Source organism: Engystomops pustulosus, chromosome 1, assembly GCF_040894005.1.
Source record: "Engystomops pustulosus chromosome 1, aEngPut4.maternal, whole genome shotgun sequence".
NCBI classification, from domain to species: domain Eukaryota; kingdom Metazoa; phylum Chordata; class Amphibia; order Anura; family Leptodactylidae; genus Engystomops; species Engystomops pustulosus.
Genome location: NC_092411.1, coordinates 167,917,159 through 167,944,685, shown reverse-complemented (window position 1 = coordinate 167,944,685; position 27,527 = coordinate 167,917,159). Strand labels below are relative to the sequence as shown.

At 41.3% G+C, this 27,527-nt stretch overlaps 1 protein-coding gene across 12 annotated transcripts in view; it reads left to right on the top strand.

The window, feature by feature from the left end:
- Positions 1-27,527, top strand: part of ADGRL3 (adhesion G protein-coupled receptor L3) — a 1,100,912-nt gene that overhangs the window by 492,386 nt on the left and 580,999 nt on the right. For all 12 annotated transcript variants that reach the window (XM_072113828.1, XM_072113827.1, XM_072113826.1 and 9 more), the window contains one exon: positions 17,138-17,321. In XM_072113828.1, coding sequence (XP_071969929.1) covers positions 17,138-17,321 — 184 coding nt within the window. The remainder of the gene's footprint in view (positions 1-17,137; positions 17,322-27,527) is intronic.

Sequence of the window (27,527 nt, the reverse complement as noted above, 5' to 3'; positions counted from 1 at the left end):
TATTGGAAGAGATCTTTGGGAAAGATAAAGAACAGGTTAAAAAACGCCTTCTACAGAGAGAGGTCTATTGGATCTGCAGATTGGAGACTAAAAGCCCGAAAGGGTTAAACGAGGAATGTAACTTTAACGTATTCTTGTAACAAACTTATTTGAAACGTACTAAGAACACTGTGACCAATATGGTTATAGTTAACTCAGATAGTATGATAATACTTTTCATAGTCTAAACAGTAAAATTTGAATGTTATATGTACACAGTAGTTTCCGGTTACGGCCACTATAACTTACGATAACGAATCCCAACCTGCCATGTCTGAGGAAGAGGGCGTGTCCCTCGAAACGTCACATACCAACATGGAGTTTATCTGCTTGGCGTGCAAGTGAGGTAGAGTCTCTGCCCTAGGGATCGTATTTATGTGAGTCTTTTCTACTACCGCATAATTCATGTACCGCATACCGGACCTAATGAAAGGTGAAGTTTTGTAATGTGAATTGACTCACTAGACCCCAAGATATCTATAGGTCTTGCAAGCAAATTGAAAGGTGAAGTTTTGCAATATGAATTGACTCATTAGACCTCAAGATATCTATAGGTTTTGCAAGCAAATACTAACAAGAATGTACTGATTTCTATGTATAATTATGGAAGAAATACTGATAAATATTGTATGGCTATGAATTTACAAAGTAAAAGCAACATTTTGTGAAAGAATATTCGTTTTGTATGGTCAATTTTTGGACATTGTTCATTGAATGCGATTTTTCAGGAGAATCGGAGAGTCTCCTGTCCTAGACCATAACATAAAGAGGAACTCCACTGTGTGTTGTATCTTACGAACTGGTTTGAAGCCAACCTGATCAGTATGGATCACTGTCGGAATATGGGGGGCAACCTCTCCACCAATGACTTTGAAAATAACTTCACATCTATGTTTATAAGAGAAATGGGCCTATTTCTGGCCGGAAGAGATGGTCGTTTCCCTGTTTGGGCAGTACACTAATGTGGGCCTCCAGGTAGCTGAGGTCCGAGGATACAGCGTCTTAGACTTTTTTCTAAAAGTTGGGATAGGATAGGCTCTCTAAATTGTTTAAAGAAGGGCAGAGTAAACCTGTCTGCCCCCCAGCTTTTACCAGCAGGTGTGTCTTTAATTACTGAGGAGACCCAACATCGTACAGGGAGGTATTAAAAGATGCAAAGCTGTCGGACATCTCGTCAATTTGGAAAACGTCTATGCCCTTTAATTTTTGGGATATAAGAAGTCTGGGATCGGGGATGTAGTACCCAGGATAGTGGTCTGCCACATTTATCCACATGGTCATATAAATAGCTCTGGAACCGCAACCTATGCTGCAAGTATTTTTGGTCCAAAAGAGATCGGAAGGATTCTCTGGCCCAAGACAACTCAGCCAAATCTACTGATGTTAAGGAAGATTGCTATGGTCATTGTACCACATTATTATATTGGTTAGTGCTTGTCTGCCTTTTCAGTTTTAACTAAGTGCAAAAGAACATAAGTGAATATTGAGTTACAAAGGAGGCAACAGTAGGCTATGCCAATCTGGGATGTCTGGCGCTGCAATGTTCATTGCCTCTGCCATGTCTGGGATATCACCCGGATGTCGAATTACGAATATGCGCTCCTCTTGCAGGATCTGTTGGCAAAACGTAAAGCCCAAATTGTAAAGTATATTTCATTGTTGTAGCTCCTCCAAGAATGGCTTCAAAGCCCTCTGTTTTAGTAAGGTCAGCCTTGACAGGTCAGGCTGTATGCAAGAGCTTTGAAACACAATGGGGCAGATTTATCAAGCTGTCTGAAAGTCAGAATATTTCTAGTTGTCCATGGCAACCAATCACAGCTCAGCTTTCATTTTACCAATGCTCATGAATATTTTAAATGGGAGCTGTGTTTGGTTGCCATGGGCAACTAGAAATATTCTGACTTTCAGACAGCTTCAAAAGTGTGCCCCAATGTCCCCTGCCGATCTTGCCTTGATTGCTTCTTTAAGTTGGTAACGATTTACTCTGCAAATAACGTATCTTGGCTGCTCTAATTCGGAGGGTTTGGGTTGTAGCGAGCAATGAGCCCTGTCGAATTCCATGGGCCTATCCGCCGGTACTTCTGGGACGCAGTTGAACAGCTGGTGTAAGGTGTTATGGAGCATAGTGGTCTCCATGGATTCTGGTAGGCCCCGAACTCTGATATTATTACGCCACCCTCTATTCTCAGTGTCATCTAGTTGGTCTGCCAGGAGCTGGAAGGAATGAGTGACTATAGTAGAAGATTGCACCACTAGGCAGGCACTAAGATCGTTCTGAGTAAATTCAGTGGAGGTTACACGGGTCCCAAGTTGTTGAACTTCCGCACGTACCGCATGCAATTCAGTGGTGTAAGACTGCTCTAGCCTGGCTACATAGCTTTTCATATCATCCCTAGTGGGAATGATGCAGTGGTGAGAGCTCAGAGCACGTAATTCAGCCAAAGCACCAAATTCTTGTGACAGGACGACTCGTTGAGACTCAAAAACTCCCGCTTGCAAAAAAACAGTATTCGGTGCATTACGGCCATTATGAGTAAGTATGTGTGAGTCTGTACTGTCCTCAGATGAAGTATTTAAGTTTTTTTAAGTAATCTAAGTTAAGTTTTCCAACAGAAAATTCTAAATACATAACAAAAAAGTAACAATAAAGTTATATGCATAATTTACAAATATAATCATTACTTTGGCATGGTGCATTACTTGATATTTTACAAAACATGGAAAGTACATCTTGAGATAAATCTGGATTTTGCCAAGTGATAGCAGTCGTTATTAAGTCTAGTGTGTTCACCGTGTTTTGTGAGGGGTCGGGTCGCATTTAGGAGGGGCCCTGTCTCAGTGTTAGAGTAGAGGTGCATCCTTAGATTCCCCAGTTCTTCCTGATTGTACCACTGAGTAAAGCGGAAGGGGGTTACCAGCTCCACAATTTCTGTTCTAGACATATGTGTCGTGATAAATTTTTTCCAATTTTTGAAAAAGCATTTTGTTGGTTTTTTTTGTGTCTTAACGTCTCTAGCCTGTCTTGCCTAATTAATCTGTGCTGTTACTTCTGAAATAGTAGGTGTCGAAGGAAGCATCCAGTGTTTCATTTGGCCACCAAAAGAAAGGCGTGTATGTCTGATCTTATGTCCCCCTGAATTTCCTCGTTCTCAACATCATGGAAAATCAGTACAAGAGGGTCAAGGGGAATGGTAACTGTTCAGTGGGTGGTCCCTAACCAATGGTCCCTAACCTTCTCATGCCCATATGCCATTCCACAGGTCAGTGCTGGGGATTGAACACTTGGGACATTCCGTTATCCTGTCAGGTCTGGTAGTTGTCTTTGGCAGGTCAAAACTGCAGTACACCTTTTGGAGTACTCTGAAATATGTCTCCCTTTATGTGTGTCGCGGAGGAGAATAGACTGTTTCGCTATTGAAGGCCATTTTGAATAGCTAGTGTGCATAACGGAGAGTAAGTCATCTGGCACCGCTAATGCTTTTTCTAGTTCTGTGATTGAGTAACTGGTTTTGTTGTGTAGCCATGTGACATGTCTCAGCAGACTAGCTAAGTTGTAACCTCTTATGTTGGGAAAGTTCACACCCCCCTCTTCCTTATATAGCACCAGCTTTTTTGCTGCAATTCGTGGCCTCTTGCCTCACAAGATAAAGCGCTAGAAGACTTTCATCAGTCTCTACACATCTTTATGCTATAGGAGTACTGGTACAGTTTGGGGAAAGAGATCATTTTTATTAAATGATACCTCCCCATCATTGTGAGAGGGAGCTGGTGTTATGAGTGGCAAGTAATTCAGCATGTAAATGGAATCAGGTGTGCAAACCCCTATGTGAACCCCTATTTATGTGAGGGAGGTGGGCACCATTTTGAAGGGTAGATCAGGATAGTCCCTTCTGAGGCTCTCTCTCCTGTTAAGGAGGTCAAGCACCTGGCTTTTGTCTTTGTTTACGTGGAAACCCGCAAATGCACCTAAGTAAGAGATGTGATGCAACACTGGTTGCAGATGCTGCTGCGGGTTGGAAAGGAAAGGTATTACGTCATCTGCAAACAGGGCAATTTTCACTCTTTTTTTCTCCCACTGCGATGCCTTCAAATAGATCGGAGTCCTTTAAGGATCTGGTTAAGGGTTCTAGCGCTAGGTCAAATAATAAAGGCGAGAGCGGGCAACCCTGCCGCGTACCTTATTGTAGTACAAATGGGACGGACAGGAAGCCAGTGTGTGTATGCGTGCTACCGGCTCATCGTAGAGGGCAGATATTAATGTTTGTAACTTCCCAGAGATGCCAAACCCGTCCAGTGTTAAATTCATCCACGGCCACTTGATGTTATCAAATGCTTTTAAGCATCTAGTGCCAAAAGAACTGGGTGTTCTTCCTCTTGTGGTCTTACTTTTACTCTGTGCAGCATTGTAAGTAGTTTCCTAATGTTAGTGACCGCGGCCCTTCCCTTTATGAAGCACACTTGAGATTTTCCCACTAATCCGGGCATGTACTGTGCTAGCCTATCTGCCATTATCTTTGACAACAACTTAATGGGGCTCATTTACTAAGGGCTCCGCGGCCGCACTTTCGCCGGGTTTCCTGACTTTTTCTGTTTTGCGCCAAATTCCGTCGGGATTTTGGCGCATGCCATTTTGCCGCTGTTTTTCACGCGACAGAAATCGGGGGTGTGGCCTTCGGAAAACCCGATGGATTCGGAAAAAAACGCCGAATTTAAAAAGAAGATGAGGGAGAAGATGGTGAACTCCGGCGGGCCTCGGACGCACGAGCTTGCTGAATCGCCGGAGGACTCGAATCCTCGTCGGAGAACGCGCCACTGGATCACGACAGGACCGGGTAAGTAAATGAGCCCCAATGTCTTGGTCGATCAAAGATATTGGATGGTATTTCCCCCAGTTCCAATGAATCCTTCCCTTCTTTAGGGATTAATTTTATATATGCTGTTTTGGAATGATATGGGAATGTGCCCTGTAACAGTATTGTGTTGAAGTGTGATGTCAGCACTGGGGTTATTTGTCTCTTATGTGCTTTGTCGAATTCTACTGTGTAACCATCGCGACCGAGTGCTTTGACGTTTTTCAGGCTCCCTACAGTTCTCTCTAGTTCTTTTTCGGTGATATCCCCATTCAGGGAGTCTAGCTGTTCCCGGGATAATTTTGGCAGTTTGTGTTTTGCCACAAAAGTGGCTGCTTCCCTCCCTCCTTGCGCATTGTCGATGTATATTTCTGTTTAAAAATTCCTAAACGCCTAGTTTATCTCTTTTGGAAAGGAAACTATTGCTCCCGTGGGCAATCGTAATGACTGTACATAGGTGGGTTAGTATGTCTATACTTTCAGATGTCACGTTAGAGGTAAACGTTGCAGGTCATAATAAAAGGGCATGCTATATATCCACTGCAGCGATACATTCCTCTGGTGGTATGCGCATCAAGTCAGGTGCTGTATCTATTTGGGACAAAATGACTATGTACAAGGCGATCCTTTAAAGCTTGACCCTTTCGATTTGTCATAGATGGGGAGGGTCCTACGACATCTTTAATATCTGGATCAATGCATAGTATGTCCCAATGTTTGGTTATAATGTCTCATGCTGCTTGCGCACCATTATCAAGGGTCGTGATAAGTCTAATGTATCCATCACCCTCTGGGCGTCTCTTGGTGTCTAACAGGTCAGATCGATTTTGTGCCAGTGCAAACTTGTATGCATCCCTGAGGACCCAGTCTGGGTAACCCTGCTCCTGAAACCTAAGTTGTTAGTCATCAGCTTGTTTTTTAAATAGCTGGTCACTGGAGCAGTTGCGCCTAATACGTAAATATTTGCCATATGGGATGCCACGCTTGAGAGGAAATGGGTGGCTGCTTTCCCACCTTAGTAATGAATTGGTAGCTGTTTGCTTAAGGAACACATCTGATTCCAGTGATCCAGCTGAATTTTTAGATATCTTAATATCAAGGAAGGAGAGGGTCTCAAAGGTAAAGGTCAAACCAATGGAATTCTGATTGAGGCCCTGTACAAAGTCATGGAAAGTCCCCAGTGCCACTCCACACAATGAATATATCATCAATGTAGCGTAGCCAGATGTCACTGGCCACGCTACTCAAGTTCAAGACTTCTGAAAAAACAAAGGTCTCCTCCCACCAGCTCAGGAGCAAGTTGGCATAGGTTGGCACACAAGGCCAACCAATTGCCGTGCCCCTGAGCTGGTTGTAGTACCGACCATTAAAAAGGAATACATTTCTCTTTAAGCACAATTCCAGTATTTTTAATATGAATTGGTTATGCACTTGGTATTGTTTCCCTCTTGAACGCAGAAAATGGGAGATAGCTGTGAGGCCTGCAGAATGTGGTGTTGATGAGTAGAGACCCTCAACATCTATACTAGCCAGAATAGTATCTTGTTGTAAATAGATACCCTCCAGGCGTCGAAGGAGGTCAGGTGGGTTCGTTAGTATATGAGGGTAGGGCTGTGACAAAAGGACGAAGGACTTTTTCTGGATAGATGCCTAAATTCTGTGTCAGGTTGTCAACCCCCACACTATTGGTCGCCCCTTAAGGGGATTAAGCCCCTTATGTACCTTGGGGAGGGCATACAATGGGGCCATAATCGGGTTAGATGGTAGCAGAAACTTATATTCATTCTCATTTATTATTCCATCATTTTTGGCTGAAGATAGAATTTGATCTAATTCCTTCACAAATATCGGGGTATGGTCTGTTGAGTGTATCTCATAAGCTGACCTATCAGTAAGTCAAGGCACAGCTTGCAGTAATCTAGGCTATCACAACTATGTTGCCCCCTTTGTCAGATGGCTTAATAGTAAGGTTTTTATTTTTTTCCAGGACGGTCAATTACGTCATTTCTTCTTTTGTACAATTAAATGGTACAAAGGGGTCATTCATAGATGTCATTAGTTACTTGCCTCAAAAAAACATCAATCGGTGAGATGTCCATAAGCGGATGGGATTTGTTACTTTTAGGTCTAAGGTCAGTGAAGGGGCCCTTACTGTTGATTCCTGGTTGTTCCTGTGAAAGACCATATAATAGTCTAATATCTGGTAGGAAATCTACTGGTACCCCAAGATCTCTACTCTCTTTTTGGGCCTGTTTAGCAAAATATTTGTTTTTGTTAAATCAATTTGTTCAATCAGCTTTTAGTCTTAATGAACTTTCTGTTGCCTCTTTCTCCCATTTATTCATCAATGTTGTGGTTCGGCATCTCCTTGCGGGTAGTAGGGTAAGCCGTAGGCCTCTAGGAACAACTTTATTCTTGATATAGTTATCGAGAGATTGAATCTCGCACCATGCAGTAATCTTTTCTTAATATAGTTTAGTGAGTTCCTTAAGCCCTTAAGGACGCAGGTTTTTTTTCGCTCATTTCTCGCTCTCCACCTTCAAAAATCCATAACTTTTTCATTTTTACGTGTACAGACCTGTGTGAGGGCTTATTTTGTGCGTAACAAATTTTAATTTCCTGTAATATTATTTATTTTAACATGCCATGTACTGCGAAGCTGAAAAAAAATCCAAAATGTGGAAAAATTGAAAAAAAAACGCACATGCTTCACGTTCTTGTGGGCTCAATTTTTACGACTTTGACTGTGCACGCAAAATAATACTTCAGCTTTATTCTTTGGTTCGGTGCGATCGCGGTGATACCAAATTTATATAGGTTTTATTGTGTTTTAATACATTTTCAAAAATTAAACGAATGTGTACAAAAAAGAAAAATAAATTTTTTGCCATCTTCTGAAGCAAATAACTTTTTCATACTTTGGCGCACGGAGCTGTGTGATGTGTCATTTTTTGCGAAATGAGCCGACCTTTACATTGCTACCATATTTAGGTCTGAGCGACATTTTGATCATTTTTATTCCATTTTTTATGTGATGTAAAAAGCTGTAAATGTTGCATTTCGGACATTTGGCCGCCATTTCCCGTCTCGGAGGTCACCGCCGACCGTAACCGTTTTTATATTTTGATAGATCGGGCATTTTGGGATGCGGCAATACCTAATGTGTCTGTGATTTTTACTGTTTATTATGTTTTATATCAGTTCTAGCGAAAGGGGGGTGATTTGAATTTTTAATATTTTATTAATTTTTTTATTTTTTAAACTTTTTTTTTCTTTTCTTTTTCCACTATTTCTTAGACAATCTAGGGTAAATTAACCCTAGATGGTCAGATCGCTCCTACCATATACTGCAATACTTCTGTATTGCAATATATGGCATTTTTGCAGCTCATTCATTACAATGAGCCACTGGCTCCACTACTTTTGCTAGATTCAAAAGGGGGGATAGATTAGGTAGACAGGTTGTATTTAAAAAATTTTGTATTATTTTAATGATAAATGAACCAGTTATCTTTCAATATATCAAAACTGAATATATCACTAATCTGCATTTTTAGTTTTTTTGTAGATGGCTTTAGAAACCAGGAAGGAGGTTAATTCTACATAAGATATGCAGTGGTCACACAACATGAGGTAACAAAACCTCTGCTACCTAAATAAAGTGGAATCCTCTCAAGGTCTGAGTGGTTCACCGAGCAGCTTGTAATATACACAATTTGGACCCACATCACATCAGAGATAGAGATATTTCTCTAACAACCCCAAAACTATACTTGAGTACAGATGTTTGCCCTTACGCCAACTGTAGCACTTCCCTGAGTGCCGTCACTCCACCTCCTGCGCTAACTTGTGTGGAAGGCGTGGTTCTGCTTTTAGTACCTCATGTGCACCACTGACCACTGCATATCCAGTGTAAAAACGTGTCTTCTGCAGGACTGGAGCAGACTCCAACATCTCGGTTAAACACCCTTCTCCCCCCCCCCCCCTATTTTGAATCCAGAAAGACTAGAATAGCAGGATTCAGAGCTGTGTGCCTTGTAAGTGTGATGCTCTGGCACATCAGGAGTGCACACTGGAGCTGTCCGGCCATTGCTCAGATGCTTGGGCTCTAGCTACTGACGCATGAGGGGCTCCCCTCACGACTGAGTCTAACCAGGCCTAATAGTGGGCCACTGGGGAGGCCACCACGTTCCTGGGCTAGGCCACCTGTGGCATGGCTTAGACACCCAGTGCAAAATAAAACAAAAGGTTTGGTCCAGCGGGGTGTGCCTAGAACCAGGACAGACAGGATTTGCCAGCTTAAGGCTGTGGAATGCATGAATTGCCTCCTGACTAAGGGCAAATGGGGAAGAGGCAATGCAGTCATAAAAGGGGCAGCATCAGGCTGGAGGCAGCAGACCTTATCCCAGGCCTGCAGGTGCTGGCCAGTCCTAGAAACATGTGAAGAGACCCCCCCCCCCCCTTGTGGGAATCTGTACCAGGGTTCTCAGCTTCTGAACTACAACCAAAAAAACTGTTGTTTTCTACAACTATTATCCTCAACCAGCCTTTTGGCTGTCAACAGAATGGAGTCAGAGGCTATTGCAGGGACCTGTTCTAAGATGGCCACCACTGAAGATTGGTGGGGCGTGTCATCTTCTCTAACCATCAGGTACAGGGGTGGAGTCTAACAGGGTGTTGTCCTGGATTGTAGCCATCTTTTTTTTTTTTTTTTTCCAGGGAGGGAAATATAACATAATCTCTTTTTTCTCAAATTCTCTCCACATCCTCCACTTCAAAAACTTTGAAATGTTCCTTATTGCCTGTCTCTTTCTACAATGGGCACTCTGAAGGATTCCTGTCACTCTGTCCTGGTCTGTTCGTCAAAGCCAGACGCTCCAATTGTCTGTTTGCAAATCTGATCAAGTTTTCTCACTTTCTCACAAGGTTCATCAGATCATCTAACACATCCCAAAACTTTCAAACCTTCATTACTACTTTTCTTTTAACCACAATGCTACCAGCCCTCATGTTCCATTATGTCAGTTTTACACTTTTCCATAAGTCCTACTTAACTCAACAACCAACTGTCTACTTACATCAACCTTCTGTCTATGCATCTTTCCCTTCCCTGCACTGAACTATCGCTAACTTGCAAATAGCTCCCTCCAGGAGGATGTTCTTTCTCTTCCGAAACCGCAGCATAATTTGTCCAAGACCCTTACCGGTGCAGCTGCTCACCGGCCTGACCTGACCTTCAAACTCACTGATCACCGGTTACAGTTACAGAGTATTATCAGAAGGCCCCCCTTAACGATCTCACTCTTCTCTTAATTCCTGTCATAATCCCTGACACCCATCCTATTTGTCCACTATTCTGGCGGACTGTGTCTGATGTGCAGACACCCGTCTTATTTCTCCTCTGTTCTGGCTGCCCCTATGTCTAATGTGCAGACACCTGTCCTATTTCTCCTCTGTTCTGGTGGCCCCAATGTATGATCTTCACCACGGCTTCGCTGTACTCTTTTCAGTATCTTGTCTGACCTTCGAACATCCTCCCCCTCTCTTTCTGTTCTGGCTCAGCGAGCACATTCACACAGCAACTGAGACACTTCTTTCAATCTCATACAGAGGTGTATAACAATTCAGACCCCTGCGCTGGACATCAGATGGCTAGATATATATTTTACCCTCCAATCCCAGCTACCTACAACCACGGTATCACCACCCCTCGAGTTACAGGAAAGCAACAGGTTAAAATATGTCATCTGAAACTTTCCGTGATCGTGGGTTGATCAGTCCCGGTCGGGGAGCAGTGATCCCAAGCCTGTAGACGGTGCAGGAGCGAGGGGGCATCCTGGTCCTGCTTCCCGGAGATCTCAGCAGTGCCTGGATTTATGTTATCCTCTTTTAGTGTGCGTTGGTTGTGTGTTTCAAATCAATAAAGCATGTGTGCACATTGCAAGGTATGAAAACTACTGATTCAAGTCTCGCTCATGCCCTGGACAAGTTAGCATCGCGCAAGTTTATTTTGTTTCACAAGTCTATATAGGAAAGTAGGAAAAAGTAGAAGAGGAAGAGCATACAAAGCATAACATATCAGGCATCTTCTTGATTGGAGAGCTTTCCTGCTGTCTCAGGCTTATGTAGGGAATACCTGAAATTCCTCAGCCTTGAAGTTTTAGCTACGGTCCATGATGCCAGCGCCATCTTAAAATGTGCTTTTAGGAAAATAAGACAAATAGAAATGACAGGATTTGATCTGTCAGCTAGGTTTACTTTAACAGTACTAGCTCTACTAGCCTGTGCAGATCCAGGTACTAGGTGTGGGGGATGTGGATATCTACTAAAATTCACTAAACTAAGGAAGGCTCTGATGAATAAGAAAACGTTCAGTTTGCTCACCCAATCACCCGTATTGTCGTCCTACAGAAAATCCATGCGGTGGTGCAAGCTGCCAGATCCTCCGCTTCCACAATCCAATGTAGCAACAAAAATAACGGTCTGCGGTACTCATGGAAAACCACAATAGTACTGTGCAAAAAAGACTTGCTCTTTATTTACGTTGCAGGTGCATAACAGAAGGATAAAAACCACACAAGATTGTTGCGTTTCGATGCTATCGCGATGCTATCGCGTCATGGTCTCAACCCAGCTATGGTAGGCTAGACTAAACTAATAAGATGTTAAATAAATAAATAAATAAACTAGGTAAATAAAAGAAAGAAAATAATAAACTAGGTGACTTAAGAACAGGAAATAAGAAGAAAGCTGGAGCTGATGCACTGGCAGCCGTCTTCCACAGTGCTCAGAGACAACCCAGACAACCCCCATGGGTTTTACGCATGTCAGGAAACATGGCTACCTAATCAGAGATCTGACATTTCACAATGGCACAAACTGGGCATCACATAATGTGCCCAAACTTTCCAGAAATAATTGTAATTTCCAGCTGGGGCATCAATTGCATATCATATTTGGAATTTTTGTTCAAAATGCTCACTTTACTACTTGTATTACACTACACCACATATTACACCTTGCTAAATTCTTCAAGGGGTGTGCGTACAAAATTTAGGGTCACTTCTCAGGTTCTCCTGTTTTATAACACTAGAGCTCTCCAAATGCATCCTGACACATATAAAGGAGTTTTGTCAAATTTGGCATCTAAAAGGCCAACGTCCATCTTTTCCTCTACTTTCCAAAATGCTTTCGTTTGTTGGGATTCTCCTCTATTTTGGTACCACTAGGGCTCTCTAAATGCATACTGACACATGAAAACTTTTTCAGCCATGTTTGTCCTCCAAAAACTATACAATACTCTTTCCCTTATAAGTGCCAGACTGTGCCTGTACAGCAGTGTGCAGTAACAAAATGGGAATTGGCATACTGGCATATGGGAATTGCACTAAACCTAAACTAACCTATTATGAAGGTTAAAGTTTTAGTGTTCAATTAATAATGGGGCACATTTACTTAGAGATGTGATAACTGAACTAAAGGTTTGTCTGCTTTTGTATAAAATTGTCTTACGTGGGCAAGAAATGTGTCTCAGACACTACTTAAATACCTCTCCAAGCAGTTTGCACTGAAAAGAACAGGCAAACAGACATATCTGTAATTTCACTCCCATTTATTTTTTACACACATGAAAAGCTCATAGGGTTAACAAACTTCACAAAGGTTATTTTAGAATATTTTGAGGGGTGCAGTTTCTAAATGTGGGAGTTTTCTATAATTTAGGCCTTATAAAGTCACTTCAAACTAAATTGATTCCTCCAAAAATGGGTTTTGATGATTTTCATGAAAATCTGAAAAATCACACCTAACATCCTAACCTCCTATAAAAAGGTAAGGATGTTTGAAAAATGATGCCAACTTAAGTAGAACATGTTAGCTATCAAGTTATTTTGGTTATATGACTAACTTTTTTTTTTTAATTCCCTTTTTTTCATAAATAAATACTAAATTTCTCTTCCAACATGAAGTACAAAGAAAAACAATATCAAAATCACCTGGATATGTTAAAGTATTCCAAAGTTATGATACTTATTGTGACACATGTCAGATTTAAAAAAAGGGCCATGTCTTGGTTTAAAATGGCCAAGTCGCTAAGAGGTTAAACAAAATAAACTAGAACAGCAGGCTTTAAGGGGTTTGCCCACGAAACAAAATGCTCAAATTTCAATCCTCTAGTTATGTTTACACAATAAAGATCATTTTTAACCCCTTACTTTATCATGTTACTCACTTTTTTTGTTGTTGCTGTTATAGCTCCCATCACTCATGATACTCAGTGTAAAATTCCAGAGGGGACTCTCTAAACAGACTCATTGGGGCACATTTACTTACCAAGTTCGTTGAAGTTCACCAAAAGTGCATTGTCCAAAGCACTGTGCCACGATTCACAAAGATAGTGTGCCGATATCATAAATGTGTCGCTTCCACGCTCAGGTACGACAGAGTTCACCATCTAAGTGGTGCATCTAAGTGCATGAGCTTGCGACACAATTTGAAAGTTAAATCCCGCTTAGTCCGAATCAGTCGGATCATCCGATGGCATACGCCCCAATTTGTGTCACTTGGAAGCCAGCACAGCTGTGCCAAAAACGATCATGTGCGCCACAATCCCAAAGAAGACACCTTTCAAATACCTGTTCAAGCTGTGCAAACCCAGAAACAGGCGAGCAGTCAGACGAAAGTGCGATCTGCGACATTTACTAAATGAGCCCCATTATGATCCATCTAGTTCTATGAGCTGAAAATGGGGTTAGATTATCAGGGTACAGGTTTATATACACTTTCATTTACTTTCTCGACATTGTACTAGTATCTGACACTTATAAAGAGAGATCTGACAGATCAGAGAGGAGAAGATCCATGAGATGTATATTACATGCTCTACTCTGCTACATTTCTGTTCTGCCACATACACTGCTAGATCTGATGTGCCTGCCACTCCTCCCCGATAAAGATATCAATATCTGCCTGTAACTTTACACTCTTCACACTGCAGCCGTCAGGAAGTCAAGGGGGGGGGGGGGGTAATTTATCTTATTTCCCCCTTCTCTGCACTTTTTTTGCACTGGTTGTGAGTCTATTTTTTGCATCTCATTTGTCTTTGTCAGGCGTTGAGGCGTAACATTCCAAAAAAATGGCCAAAATAGGCGCAAAACAGCCATTATGTAGCAAAAAGGCACAAAAACCACACAAAGTAAGGAAAACATAACTGACCCCCATAGTCTGTGTACTGTATTAGTGTGAGAGCTCCGTCCTGGAATGCAAGGGTCTAGAGTGCAGGGAGCAGAGAGAGACAGAAATCTCAGCTCCAAGGCCATCACACAGAAATCCAGTTCCAGGTTCATGTCTAAGGGCAGCTGAAATTACATTAATAACATATTAATAACATTGAAATAGAGAATGTGTTATTTTGTTATCCTGAGTATATTTAAGAAACTTGTCTTCGTGGGAATACTCCTTTAAGACTAGCTATTTCTATACCTGCATAATATTTAATTTGATGAGTGAGCTCTATAAGCGGAAAAGTCTTCCCAGTCTGTAAAGAGAAAATTCTCTTTAAGAAAATGAGAGGAAAGACTTTGTGTGTATATATATATATATATATATATATATATATATATATATATATATACCGTATTTCTCGGCCTATAAGGCGCACCAAAAATCCTTTAATTTTCTCAGAAATCAATGGTGCGCCTTATAGGCCGGTGCGCCTTATGTATGAACTTATACAGAAATGTACTACAGACAAGATGTACTGTACATTTACTAGTGTTTAATAGCTCCATCCCTAGACATTTCCTGCACCTTCCCACACAGTATACAGTGTCCCTAGCTCCTGAAGTGCCCTGGCACCACAACTAACATTGTGCCCATCCTGCCCTCCCCTAGCACGGAGAGACCGGAGCTGCCATAGTGCCGACCACGAGGCAATCATCATCATCAGTAAACAATCCCCCATACCTGACAGCCCTGTAACAGGGGAAAGAGAAGGAGCCACAGGGTACCCCACAGGAATAACACCCTGGCTGAGGAGGGAAGGAGAAGGGGCAGAGGGAGACCGCTTAACCCCTGCTGCATCACCCTGCATTAACCCCCAGCAGCCATACCTCTGAGATCAGAGCTCTCTGACACGCTGAAGACAAGTTTCCTGGGAAGTGTAGCTGGCTTGCACTGTGCACAGGTCTGCCACCTGCTGGTCATTTTTAGGTACTGCATTTGATCCTGCGCCTTTTACTCCAGTGCGCCTTATATATGAACCTAGATGTCTTAGCAGGCATTGATTAGAGATGCGCCTTATACTCCGGTGCGCCTTATAGGCCGAAAAATACGGTATATTATATATATATATATATATATACCGTATATTCCGGCGTATAAGACGACTTTTGAAGACAGAAAAATCTTCTGTCTAGTCTGGGGTCGTCTTATACGCCGGTAATCGCGACCGCCCGCCGTGTTTTCACCGCGGCGGTCGGGACGCGCTGCATGGAGAGGGCTCACGGGCTGAGCCCTCTCCATAGCCGGTAAGTCTTTGCTGCATATTGCAGCAAAGGCTTACTGGTAACACCCGCGATCGGTGCTAGCACCGATCGTGGGTGTTTTCACAGCGATGGCCGACAAAGCTGCCGGCAGCCTCAAAAAGATAGCGGAGCATGGGCGCCGCCATCTTACCCGGGATCGCCGCTCCCCGTGACGTCATCGGGGGCGGCAATCCGTCTCCATGGTAGCCTCCGGTCTTCCGAAGGCCCGAGGCTATTTCGTTTTAACTCCTTCATTACAATGTGCTGATAGCACATTGTAATGAATGAGGAGGAAAATCCCCATATACTGCCATACTATAGTATGGCAGTATATGATAGGATCGATCAGACAACCTAGGGAGTCTGAAAAATAATAAAAATAAAAATAAGTTAAAAAAAAATTATAATAAAAAAACCTAAAATTTCAAATCACCCCCCTTTCCCTAGAACTGACATAAATATAAATAAACAGTAAAAATCATAAACACATCAGGTATCGACGCATCCGAAAATGCCCGATCTATCAAAATTTGATAACGGGTTTTCAATGCGTTTAACCCCGTTACGGAAAATAGCACCCAAAGTCGAAAATGGCACTTTTTTGCCATTTTGAAAAATATAAAAAAATCTATAAAAAGTGATCAAAAGGTCATACAGTCCTAAAAATGATATAATTGAAAATATTATCAAATTTCCCAAAAAATGACACCACCCACAGCTCCGTACACTAAAGTATAAAAAAGTTATTAGTGCCAGAAGTTAGCAAAATCAAAAATATAATTTTTGTACAGGAGGTTTTAATTTTTGTAAATGTATGAAAACATTATAAAACCTATACAAATTAGGTATCTCCTTAATCGTACCGACCCAAAGAATAAAGTAGACATGTCATTTGGGGCACTCAGTGAAAGACGTAATATATAAGCCCACAAGAGAATGGCGCAAATGCGTTTTTTCACCATTTTCGTTGCATTTGGAATTTTTTTCCCGCTTCTGAGTACATGGCATGGAATATTTAATAAAATAAAAATTTAAGGTACAGTATGGTAACATTTACAGTAAAATGGACGATGGTAATGTTGTTACCATCAGGTTGTAAACATAAGACATACAAATGCCTTATGTTTATGAGTGACAGTTTTCCTGCTATATACCTGCATGTCATAAGAATTTAAATTAAAAAAAGGACCATGTTAAATTCAAATCTGTTTTTTTTTTTAATTTTTACCGGTGTTTTGTATGCGTTAGAAAAGGGGTAGTCTTATACGGCGAATATATCTTAAACTCTATATTTTAACAGGAAAGTAGGGGGGTCGTCTTATACACCAGGTCGTCTTATACGCCGGAATATACGGTATATATATATATATATATATATATATATATATATATATATATATATATATATATATATATATATTCTGCTAAACGTAGAAAGCAAGGCAAATCTGGTATATGATACTGTTATCATATGCAGCCTTGATTTGCAATGTGGTGCAATGTGGCTTAAAGGTGTGTTAACATTAGCCTTATGTCATACTGCACCATACCTGTAAATTATTTAAATTGTTATACAAAAAGAGGGATTATCATGTCATTGCAGGACACCCCTGGTTTTCTATACCAACAGAGGGCCTATTACTGATATGAACATGAGATTTTTAGTGTCTTGGGATGTGTTTTTGCAATTAAACCTATAGATCCTAACTTTATTTTATTTTACAGGCAATGGTTGAGACTGTTAACAATCTACTACAGCCACAAGCTAAGGAGGCATGGCAAGACTTAACAGACAGAGACCAAGTGCGAGCAGCCACAATGCTTCTTGACACAGTTGAAGAAGGAGCATTTGTATTAGCTGATAATCTACTTAAAACGGACATTGTAAGAGAAAACACAGAAAATATTCGTAAGTTTCTTTCATTTTCTTGTCGAGTGGGGAATGGATTTGCATATACTGTATATAGTATATGAATGTAAGTTTGATAGCTAAAGAATCAAAGTTTTATTACACGTAATACATGCCATCAATATCAGATCTGATAACAGGATCCACACTAATTAGCTGTTCTCAGGCGCCTCCAGTGAAAGAATTAATACAGTGAAACGAGTTATGTTAATCACATTTATGTTATGTATCAGCAGGAGCTTTCTAGATTTCCCTTGCCAATCTTGTGAATGTACAACCCCATAAAAAAGTGAATGAAATTAATAATTTAATTTAATATTTTATTAGACTGGACATACTCCGTAAATATACTAGAGTGTTGGCAATAACATCATTTTGCATATTTTAATCCTACCCACCAGCATCAGGTAGATGTTGCCATAACTTTCATTTTGTATTACATATTACATGCACTGTGCAGAAAGGACATTTATAAATATCATGACCGTGGCAAACTTTAACCCAAATATCTGGATTGTGTATGAATACTTCAGAGAACCAGAGATGTCCACCCTAAAAGTTGTACTAAAAAATTCTTATTTTTACGTACAGCTATCTATTTCCAATTGTAATCTCCGGTTCTATGAAGCATCCATACACAATCCTTATATCATATTAAAAGGTGGAGGGGGGGGCTCTCCCATTTAATATGACACCATAATTGTGTTTCAATGTGAAAGGGTTCATAAAATTGAAGTCGGGTTTGAAGTCTGCCCTTCTACAACCTGTCAGCTGAAGGCAGAATATAGAAGCAGCTGTAGTTAAGACTTTCACTTTGCAGAAGTACATGCACCCTCTGCATCTGTAGCTGAAAACTATTTCCTGACCCCTAATATCAAGGCCCCTCTTGAACAGGTTCAAATTATCAGACATCAACAACATCTGTTTCAGAGAGTTCTATTATACTTAAAAAAAAACCATTGTAAGATTAACGTTCACGTGTGTTTACTTGATTCTGCCTGAAATAAGAATAAAACATCATTAATAATTCCCTCCTTAAAAAGAAAGAGCTTCTACCACCAGCTTAGGGGAGTGGCAATGGGGAGCCTTGTGCTGCCACATCTCTTCCTGGGCTGGTGGGACAGAATTTGTCTTCAAGGAGGAAATGGAACAATTCACATCCCATATACTTTTATGGGTCCGATTTATAGATGATGTTCTGATCCAGTGGCAGGGCTCTGGGGGCCTGTTCAAAGAATTTGCGGAGAGACTAAATACTAACAATGTTGTCCTTTTCCTGAAAGCAGAAATCCATATGGATAAGATATTCTTTCTGGATTTGTCAATCGAAAAATCGGAAACAGCGAGACTCTCCACAAAAATATTCAGGAAATCTACGGCCACAAATTCCCTACTTAATTTGAAAAGTTGTCATCTGAAAACATTAAAGCAGGGCATCACCAAGGGGCAATATCTCCATTTGAGAAGAAACTGTTCTGACATGAATAAATATTTATCTGCAGCCTCTGATCTAAGATCAAGGTTTATAAGATCATGGGCTACCCTGATTATGTTCTAAAGAATGCTCATCAAAAAGCCATTCAGATCAATCGGGAATCCCTATTGAAGCCAAAGATCAGAAGTACATTTTTTCCACACATTGGAAAATGTTGCAGCTGGATCCAGATGTGGGGGATCTTGTGGAAGAGCATCCACAGATCACTTACAGTAGGGGGACAAAATCTGAGTGATAAGTTGGGCCATAGTTATCTGGAAACTAGCACCTGTGACACATGACTACCTAAACCCCCCCCAGGTACCCACAAATGTGGGGGATGTAAGGCATGCCGATCAATTACACTGACCAGATCAGGGACAAGTACGGTCATCAAACAGACTTTTAAGACCAGGCAATTTATTAATTGCAGAAGCATAGGGGGATTTATCTGATGACATGCCAGTGTGGGGGCTGTTCAGTGAACCTTGATTGGCATAGGCTGCACGCAGGATAAGCAGCGTCCGAGGAGTTTCTCTGAGCCTCGGCTCTCCCTGATTGGAGATCGAGACAGCGGTATCATTGGCTGCCACTGGGCAAGCCTCCGGACTAGAGCCTCCCCTGATGTTACCTTATTGGTCCTCCCGGTCCGGGACCCCGCCTAAGTGGGTGGGATCTTTGTTTTATATACTGAGCATGTGCATGCCGTGCGTGCGGCCTCAAACAGTGTCAGATAATGCCAGCAGATGCACCCTAGAAATGTGACTGTATGTCTGTTGCATCTGCAATATCTATCCCTGTTCAGTGTTGTAAGCTTCTGATGATGCACTGTTTATGTTAGGCAGTGTAGAAATGCGTCAGGCAGGGACCTAGTGGATATAAAGGTATATGGCAGCGAACCTATACCTACACCCAAACCCGAGATGCAATGTGGCGTAATATGCTGTATGTTTGGAGCTAATTAAATTTAAGGCCCCACAGATGAGTGATGCGATGTATGTCTGAGGGGTGCAGAGCAAATGGGAATAATGCATCGGCATGCCCATTACATATATGCACCTTATTTAGTGGAAAAAAGACCTCACATGCAGAAATTGATGAGTCCCCTGAGAGAAATATATTTTTCCAGTTACACTACAATATTATAAAAATGAGTGAGTGTGAGAAAATGATATTTAAACCCACCCCTTAGTGTTTCTACTGGAAGCCTGATTTTTTGAGTCTATAGGTGCGTATGAGTGGCAGAGAGTTCCAGTATAAGTGCTCACACAGTAAAGAACCTTTGTCAATGGTGATGGTAGAACCGCCTTTCCTCTAGGATGTATCAAATGCCCTGGAAAAGTCCAGATACACAACATTTACTGCCAACCCCAGGTCCAGTCTAGAGCACAATTAATGTTGTGCCGAGCGAGATACTCCATGATAACATCTCTAATAAACCCTTCAAATATTTTCCCAACTACCAATGTTAGACTCACAGGTCTGTACTTTCCACAAAGCACTCCTAAAAAGGTCACTTTAACCCCTAATTCTTCATAGCCACAAGGGATAAAAGATTGTTCTGAAAAACTCGGCTTATACTCGAGTATATACGGTAGTCAATTTCGCCAAATCAGTTGCCATGTTTCTTGCGTTATTGGTGGGAGGCCACTATGCCCTCCTACTTGGCCATATATGGATGTGTGATAGGTTCAGGGGAGTCAAGGACAGGAGGCACACAGCAAGACCAGTAGTTCTCCAAAGAATTTTATAAGTATAAAAAGGATCATACAGGTACACAACGTGGTTCGGGGATCAAACGTTCCCTTTTTCAAGTAAGATTATAGATCTTTGGGTTGATAAATGACAGGGAACATGTATGTAAAAATATAAACGTAGATGATGTTAGGTCCAGTGGATAGTAGGTAGATGGGAATGAATGTGTAATTATTTACTGACATGAATGAAAAGTAGTATCATAGTATATAAGGCCGGAAACAGACCATCATGTCCAATCTTTAAGAATTAGATGAATATTTTATCCCCATAACCCGTGATATTTTTCTCTCCAGAAAGGCATTCAAGCCTCTTTTGAACAAGTACATAGAGTCCGCCATAACAACCTCCTGTGGCAGAGAGTTCCATAGTCTCACTGCTCTCACAGTAAAGAACATTTGTCTATGTTGATGGTAGAATTGTCTTTCCTCTTGTCATCGGGGATGCCCACTGGTCCTGGTCACAGACCTTGGCATAAAAAGATCTTTGGAGAGATCCTTGTACTGTCCGTCCGTACAAAAATAGACAATTGATACATATAAAATAAATGCAAAAAATTGATATATACATAACATATGAAATTGTTGATATTAAAAATACATAAATCATATACCATTAAATCCTGTCAATGGTCGATTCCATATATGGATAAATAGATAATTAAAGCAATAACTAAATGAATTGATAAGTAATTGTAATGCTCCAGAGGGACACATGGAGTGATAACATGTCTAAGTTGGATGGCATAAATAGATAAAAATAATAAATTAATAGGTAGTTGGATTTCCTAAATGCATAAATGAATAAATAGACAGAACAATTTCTGTTGATGGCTAAGTAATAAAGGTACTGGACCTGGATAGTATAGTATGCTCGGCCCAGGAGTAGGGCACGTGGGGCAGCGTGCAGGTTAAATAGTCACGGTGATTGAGTATCGGGTGCGTGAAAGTGTGCGTCTGTGTGTTGTGCGGAGGAAACCAAAGCAATGGCGGGCGGCTAAAATGTGTGTGCTTGCCCACAGAGGCAGAGGGAACCCAAAAGATGGCGCCTGTGTGTGTGGTGACCTAGAACGAGTGGTCCGAGACCCTGTGAATTATTAGATGTATAAACAAAGAATATTTGTATATGTATTTGTGAATCGGAAATTGAGTGTTACTGAGTAAGGATCGTGGAGGTAAAATTGACTGATTATATTGTCTGGAAAAGTTATAATAATTGTTAGTGGCTGTTGATCCCCGAAAAGTGTTGTGTACCTGTACGATCCTTTTAATATTAGAATCATGTGAGAGAAAAACGAGATGCGTATAGATGACAAAATATAAACTTTATTAGTATAACATTTAAAACATACTTAAAAACCCAAAAAAGGATTGGGTGCATATCACAAAGGCTCCCCAGAGCAACCTCATGCATAAACGGTATACAAACCGTAAATAATACAATACATAAGCAAAAAGTTGTAAAAAGTGCACACAGATATAAGCTAGGACCAAGGAATATAGTTGGAAATATCAAAAAATGTATATATATATCAAAAAATATATTATATCATACAATCAGTGTATACCAAGGTCCAATAGCAGCAAATAAATACATAAAGTGCAAAGTTACATTACCAATTAAAAAGGTGCGATCCGGGGAGAGAGAGATGCCCCACGCGTATCGCCCGGCTCGGCGGGCTTCGTCAGGGGATGTCAGCACTGAGCAAGTGATATGCTTATGTACCCTGAACACTCCGCCGCGGCACAGCCCACTTCCGCTCTATCGTGACGTCACATCCGGTGACGCGCCTTCCGGAATTCGCCTCCCGAACCGAACAGAGGGTAATGCGTTCCAAAAGGCCGGAAATGGCCAGTATAGCAGGTAAAATCTGCGTTTCACCAGCTCTAACGGCGCAGGACTAATACGAAGGTCTCAAAAAAAGGGGATCACCATCAAATTAGAATATATCATCTACATGAGTTAGTATACTTTGGTATCCTAATACAGAGTAGAGCAAAAAATGAAAAATAATAAAAAGTAGATAACAAATAACAAAGCGGCGATAATCATGGTTTGAACTAAAGCGAAATATATAAAGGTTATCCAACGAGTATGTACAACAGACATAAAATGAACCAAGCTCCAGCCGACGAAGAGCGTTACTATGTGCATAAGTGAATAAGTGAATAGAGTGTAACTAACATTATAAACGATGCCTAAATGGAAACCCTACTAGTAAGAAATATCACAAATATCGACGAGAAAAGAAAAATAAATATAGCTGCAGGGCTATGATCATGGTAAGTATCAATAAAAGATACAGTGAAATTTACAAAAGATCCACGGCGAAACATATGAGCAAATCTACTAGTTCCCCATGTCTATAGGTTGGATTGGTCTATAGCGAGAAAGATGACCAAAGAGTATATGTATCGAACGTTGTAGATACAGAAGAACTAGTATGGATATATTACAGACATTACATATTGGAGATAATCCCAGGTACTAATATATGCAGCAATTTCGCAATTACACAATAGTGCAGCCAAGAGGGATGCACCAAGCTCCAATCGACGAGGAAACATCAATAAGTGAAAGAAACGTATCTAATATTGCATAGAATACCTAAAATGAAATTTCTACCAAAAAAAATAATAGAAAACACAAGTATTGGCGTGGAAGAACAATGTATAGCTGTGAGACTCCAATCATAGTAAATATCTGTAGGGCTGTAGGACTCCAAGCATAGTAAGTATCGGTGAAAAAATCAGGTGAGATATATAAGAAATCCACGACGGAACATATGAACGTATTCAGGAATTTCCCATATCTACAAAGTGCATAGATCTAATACGGGTAAGTAGTGTCAAAAGCAAAAGCGGGATACTGTGAGAAAGCAATATAGCTACAAACATTTTCTATTTGAAGTGTCAAACATCTAAAAAAGGAGTTATAAACCCAAAGTGGCAGGTTTAAAAACTTGTCGAGGTATATCATACATCGTGCTGACGTCTAAAGTGCTTAATGTCTGAAGCTAGACATATTAAAAAGTGGGCCCACACAAAAGTGTGCGGCAAATGTTATACTTATGAAGGATATTACTATATATTATAAATACGAGCACCAAGAAGCGACAGAGACAACGGAGGCGGAGCAAAAATATCGTGAGCTGAGCCACAACGGAGCATCCAGGGCACACAAGAACGTAACAGATAATATTTTCTAGATGTGTGATGAAACCCTCTCATCTTTGAGTATTGTCACCCCACTATTTCTTAAGTAACCATCCTTTTAATATTAATAACATTCTTTGGAGAACTACTGGTCTTGCTGTAAGCAAGCCTGGAACTTATTATCTGACCCCGAACTGGTCCAGGACTCGGAGTTTAGAAATTTTAAAGATACCGCCTGCACCTCTGACCATTACCCCACACGCCTAAACTAGAGTTGTGCAATATGCCGATCAAGTGAGCACCAACTCACTATATCACACACCTGATACTGGACAATATCACCCTATGAGCGTTGTCGTTTTTTGTCTCTGGATGTGTGATAGGTTCTTCTGTATCCGGATGCAGTAGTATCATGTAAATATCTGATATGAGGCCTGAGGTGTGAGTAGCAGTTTTGCAAATATGTTCGAATATAGTGGTTATTGAAAACGTCTCGGTGCTGTCCAAGGATTGCAATAAGTGTCTAATGCATATATAATGGAGGTTGGCAGAAGGCGGCAGGTGAAATTTGTCTTGCAAGATGTCAAAGGGCATGATCTTCCTGTCTCAATAGTCCACAATGTCTGCAAACCTGAATAATTATGCCAGGGTTTGATTTCCTGTACAGTTCCTGTATGCTGCATAGAGGGAGTGTATAGGTGATCACTGAGACACCAGAGGGAATCTGTTCAAACAAGCTCTCCAGAGTTTTACTGTGAGAGAAATAGGGCCTAAATAGAGGGCTAGGCAATGAGGGTGCATCTTTGGACCAAAGGTAGGAGTTAGGGTGGAAAGGGGTCAGCCACAGTTTCTCGATCTCCATCCATTTAGAGAATGCCCCCAGGCCAGAATACGCCGGAAGTGAGTTGCCCAATAATACCTAATTATATCCGGTACCGACAAAGCTCCCCTGGATTTGTGGGAGATCAAGACAGCCCTAGAGATCCTGTGTGTCCTCTTGGCCCATATAAAGTGTAGGATTGACAGCTGTAGAGACCTCAAAGAGCCTAGTGGCTACCAACAGTAGCGTTTCAAAAGGTTAAAAAAGCAGCTCAGGCAAGACAGTCATTTTTACTGCTGCTATCCTGCCAAAGAGGGACAGGAGAAGGCTACTCCAGTTATCAAGCAAGGTCCTTATTTATCGGAAGTGGCCAGGACAGTTCTGCCATACTGTGTATTATAGGAAGGGGTCAGTCTTCCAGTTGTATTTAAATGTGGTCTGGAGTTGATCTACCAGTGTTTGTGAGAGATTAAGAGGCAAGGCCTCTGTCTTGGAGGTGTTAACCTTATAACCAGGGAGGCGGCTATACTGTAATAATCATGCTTGTAAATTGGGCAGGGAGATTAGGTGTTGAGTTATGTTGAGTAAGGTGTCGTCCGCAAATAGTGCCAATTTAAATTCCTTGTCTCTGAGTGTAACACCACGGATATTGGGGTCCTGTCGGATGATGGAGGCTAAGTATGAACAGGAGAGGACAACCCTGGCATGTACCATTTCGTATCCGCAGAGGTGGAGAGGACACGTGTGGAAGCTTGATTTCAGCTGTGGGGTTTGAATATAACCCCCTTAGAGCCTGGAGGAAGGGACCTCTTATTCCAATATGTTCCAGCATGTTTCAGCTAAGAATAAGGGCCTGGTCGCACTGTTTATTGACTAAGTCTATAAGATCAATTGTCCTCCTAGTGTTGTCGCCACCCTGCCGACATAGTACAAACCCCACCTGGCCCTTGTGAATGAATTGAGGGATCCACTGAAGCAGGCTTTGTGAATATTTTCAGATCTGTGTTTAACCCCTTACCCCTTACTGTAGTAAGGCAGTATATGATAGGATCTTACAGACAACCTAGGGTTAATGTACCCTAGGGAGTCTGAAATATAGTAAAAATAAAATAAAAAAAAAATATATATAATAAAAATACCTAAAAACTCAAATCACCCCCCTTTCCCTAGAACTGATATAAATATAAATAAACAGTAAAAATAATAAACACATTAGGTGTGGCCGTGTCCGAAAATGCCCAATCTATCAAAATATGATAACGTTTTTTCACTGTGTTTAAACCCGTAACGGAAAATCGCACCCAAAGTCGAAAATGGCACTTTTTTGCCATTTAAAAAAAATTTTAAAATTCTATAAAAAGTGATCAAAAGGTCGCACAGTCCTAAAAATGATATCATTGTAAATGTTGTCAAAATCCTCAAAAAAACGACACCACCCACAGCTCCATACACCAAAGTATAAAAAGTTATTAGCGCCAGAAGATGGCAAAATCCCCCCAAAAATTTTGTACAGGAGGTTTTAATTTTTTCAAATGTATGAAAACATTATAAAACCTATATAAATTTGTTATCCCCATAATCGTACCGACCCAAAGAATAAAGTAGACATGTAATTTGGGGCGTACAGTGAAATCTGTAAAATCCAAGCCCACAAGAATACGGCGCACATGCAGGGTTTTTTTTACCAATTTCGCTGCATTTGGAATTTTTTTTCCCGCTTCCCAGTACTCGACATGGAATATTAAATTGAAGTGTAATTTGTTACGCAGAAAATTAAAACGCAAAAACGAAACAGGGCTACGTCGTTAAGTGGTTAAAAGTGCGATCGGCCTATAGTTGGCACAATCAGCTGCGTCTTTCCCAGGTTTAGGGATAAGCGTAATATATGAGTTAGTAAGGGTTGTAGGTATAGGTTTGCCTTTTTAAAAAGCGCTCGTCATGCTGGGAAACAACACAAGGAGAAGGTTTGATAGTATAGATATGTAAGTCTATCTGGGCCCTGGGATTTCCCATTAGGCTTTCCCTTTATCACCTCATCGATCTCTTCTGGTGTTGGTTCTGAGCTAAGTGCTTCAATAGCCTCTGAGGGGAGTACGAGGAGGGAGCAGGATTCCAGAAATTACACTAGAATTGCCTTTCTAAGGCCCTCATCCGGAGGTAGGGCAAAGAGTACAGTAAAAATCATGGATGCAAGATGCAATTGCCTCGGGTCAAGTAGTAGGCCCCACCTAAAGTCCAGTATAACATGGGGTACTTGGTGATCCCTTTTTTCCCTCAATTGTTTTGCTAAAAGGGGGTGAGGATTATTCGATTATTCCCTTGTTCATAGTATCTTTGCCTGGGGAAAACCTGGTGGGTTTAGCCAGCAGTGCCACCTCCTGCTTACCTATCTCCTTCTTCAATTCCTTTTCTATGTGGATCCTATTCTTATTTAATCTAGCTCCCTGCTCTATGCAATGACCTCGAAAAAACGCTTTGTGGGCCTCCCTCATCATAGGAGTAAAGGGGATTGAATCATAATTAAACTGAAAATACTCCCTCAGTAGAAGTATTCTGTGACCTAGTTGCGGGAGTAGGGTTAATTGCCAGTCGGTTGGCGTTGGTGACAAAGCAGCCCTGGGACGTATTAGGGGCATATACACTCACCGGCCACTTTATTAGGTACACCATGCTAGTAACGGGTTGGACCCCCTTTTGCCTTCAGAACTGCCTCAATTCTTCGTGGCATAGATTCAACAAGGTGCTGGAAGCATTCCTCAGAGATTTTGGTCCATATTGACATGATGGCATCACACAGTTGCCGCAGATTTGTCGGCTGCACATCCATGATGCGAATCTCCCATTCCACCACATCCCAAAGATGCTCTATTGCAGTGGTGGCGAACCTATGGCACGGGTGCCAAAGGTGGCACTCGGAGCACTCTCTGTGGGCACTCAGGCTCTCCTGTGCTACCCTCAGCACAGAGTTTCCAAACATGACTCAAAACCTCATCCTGCAGTCC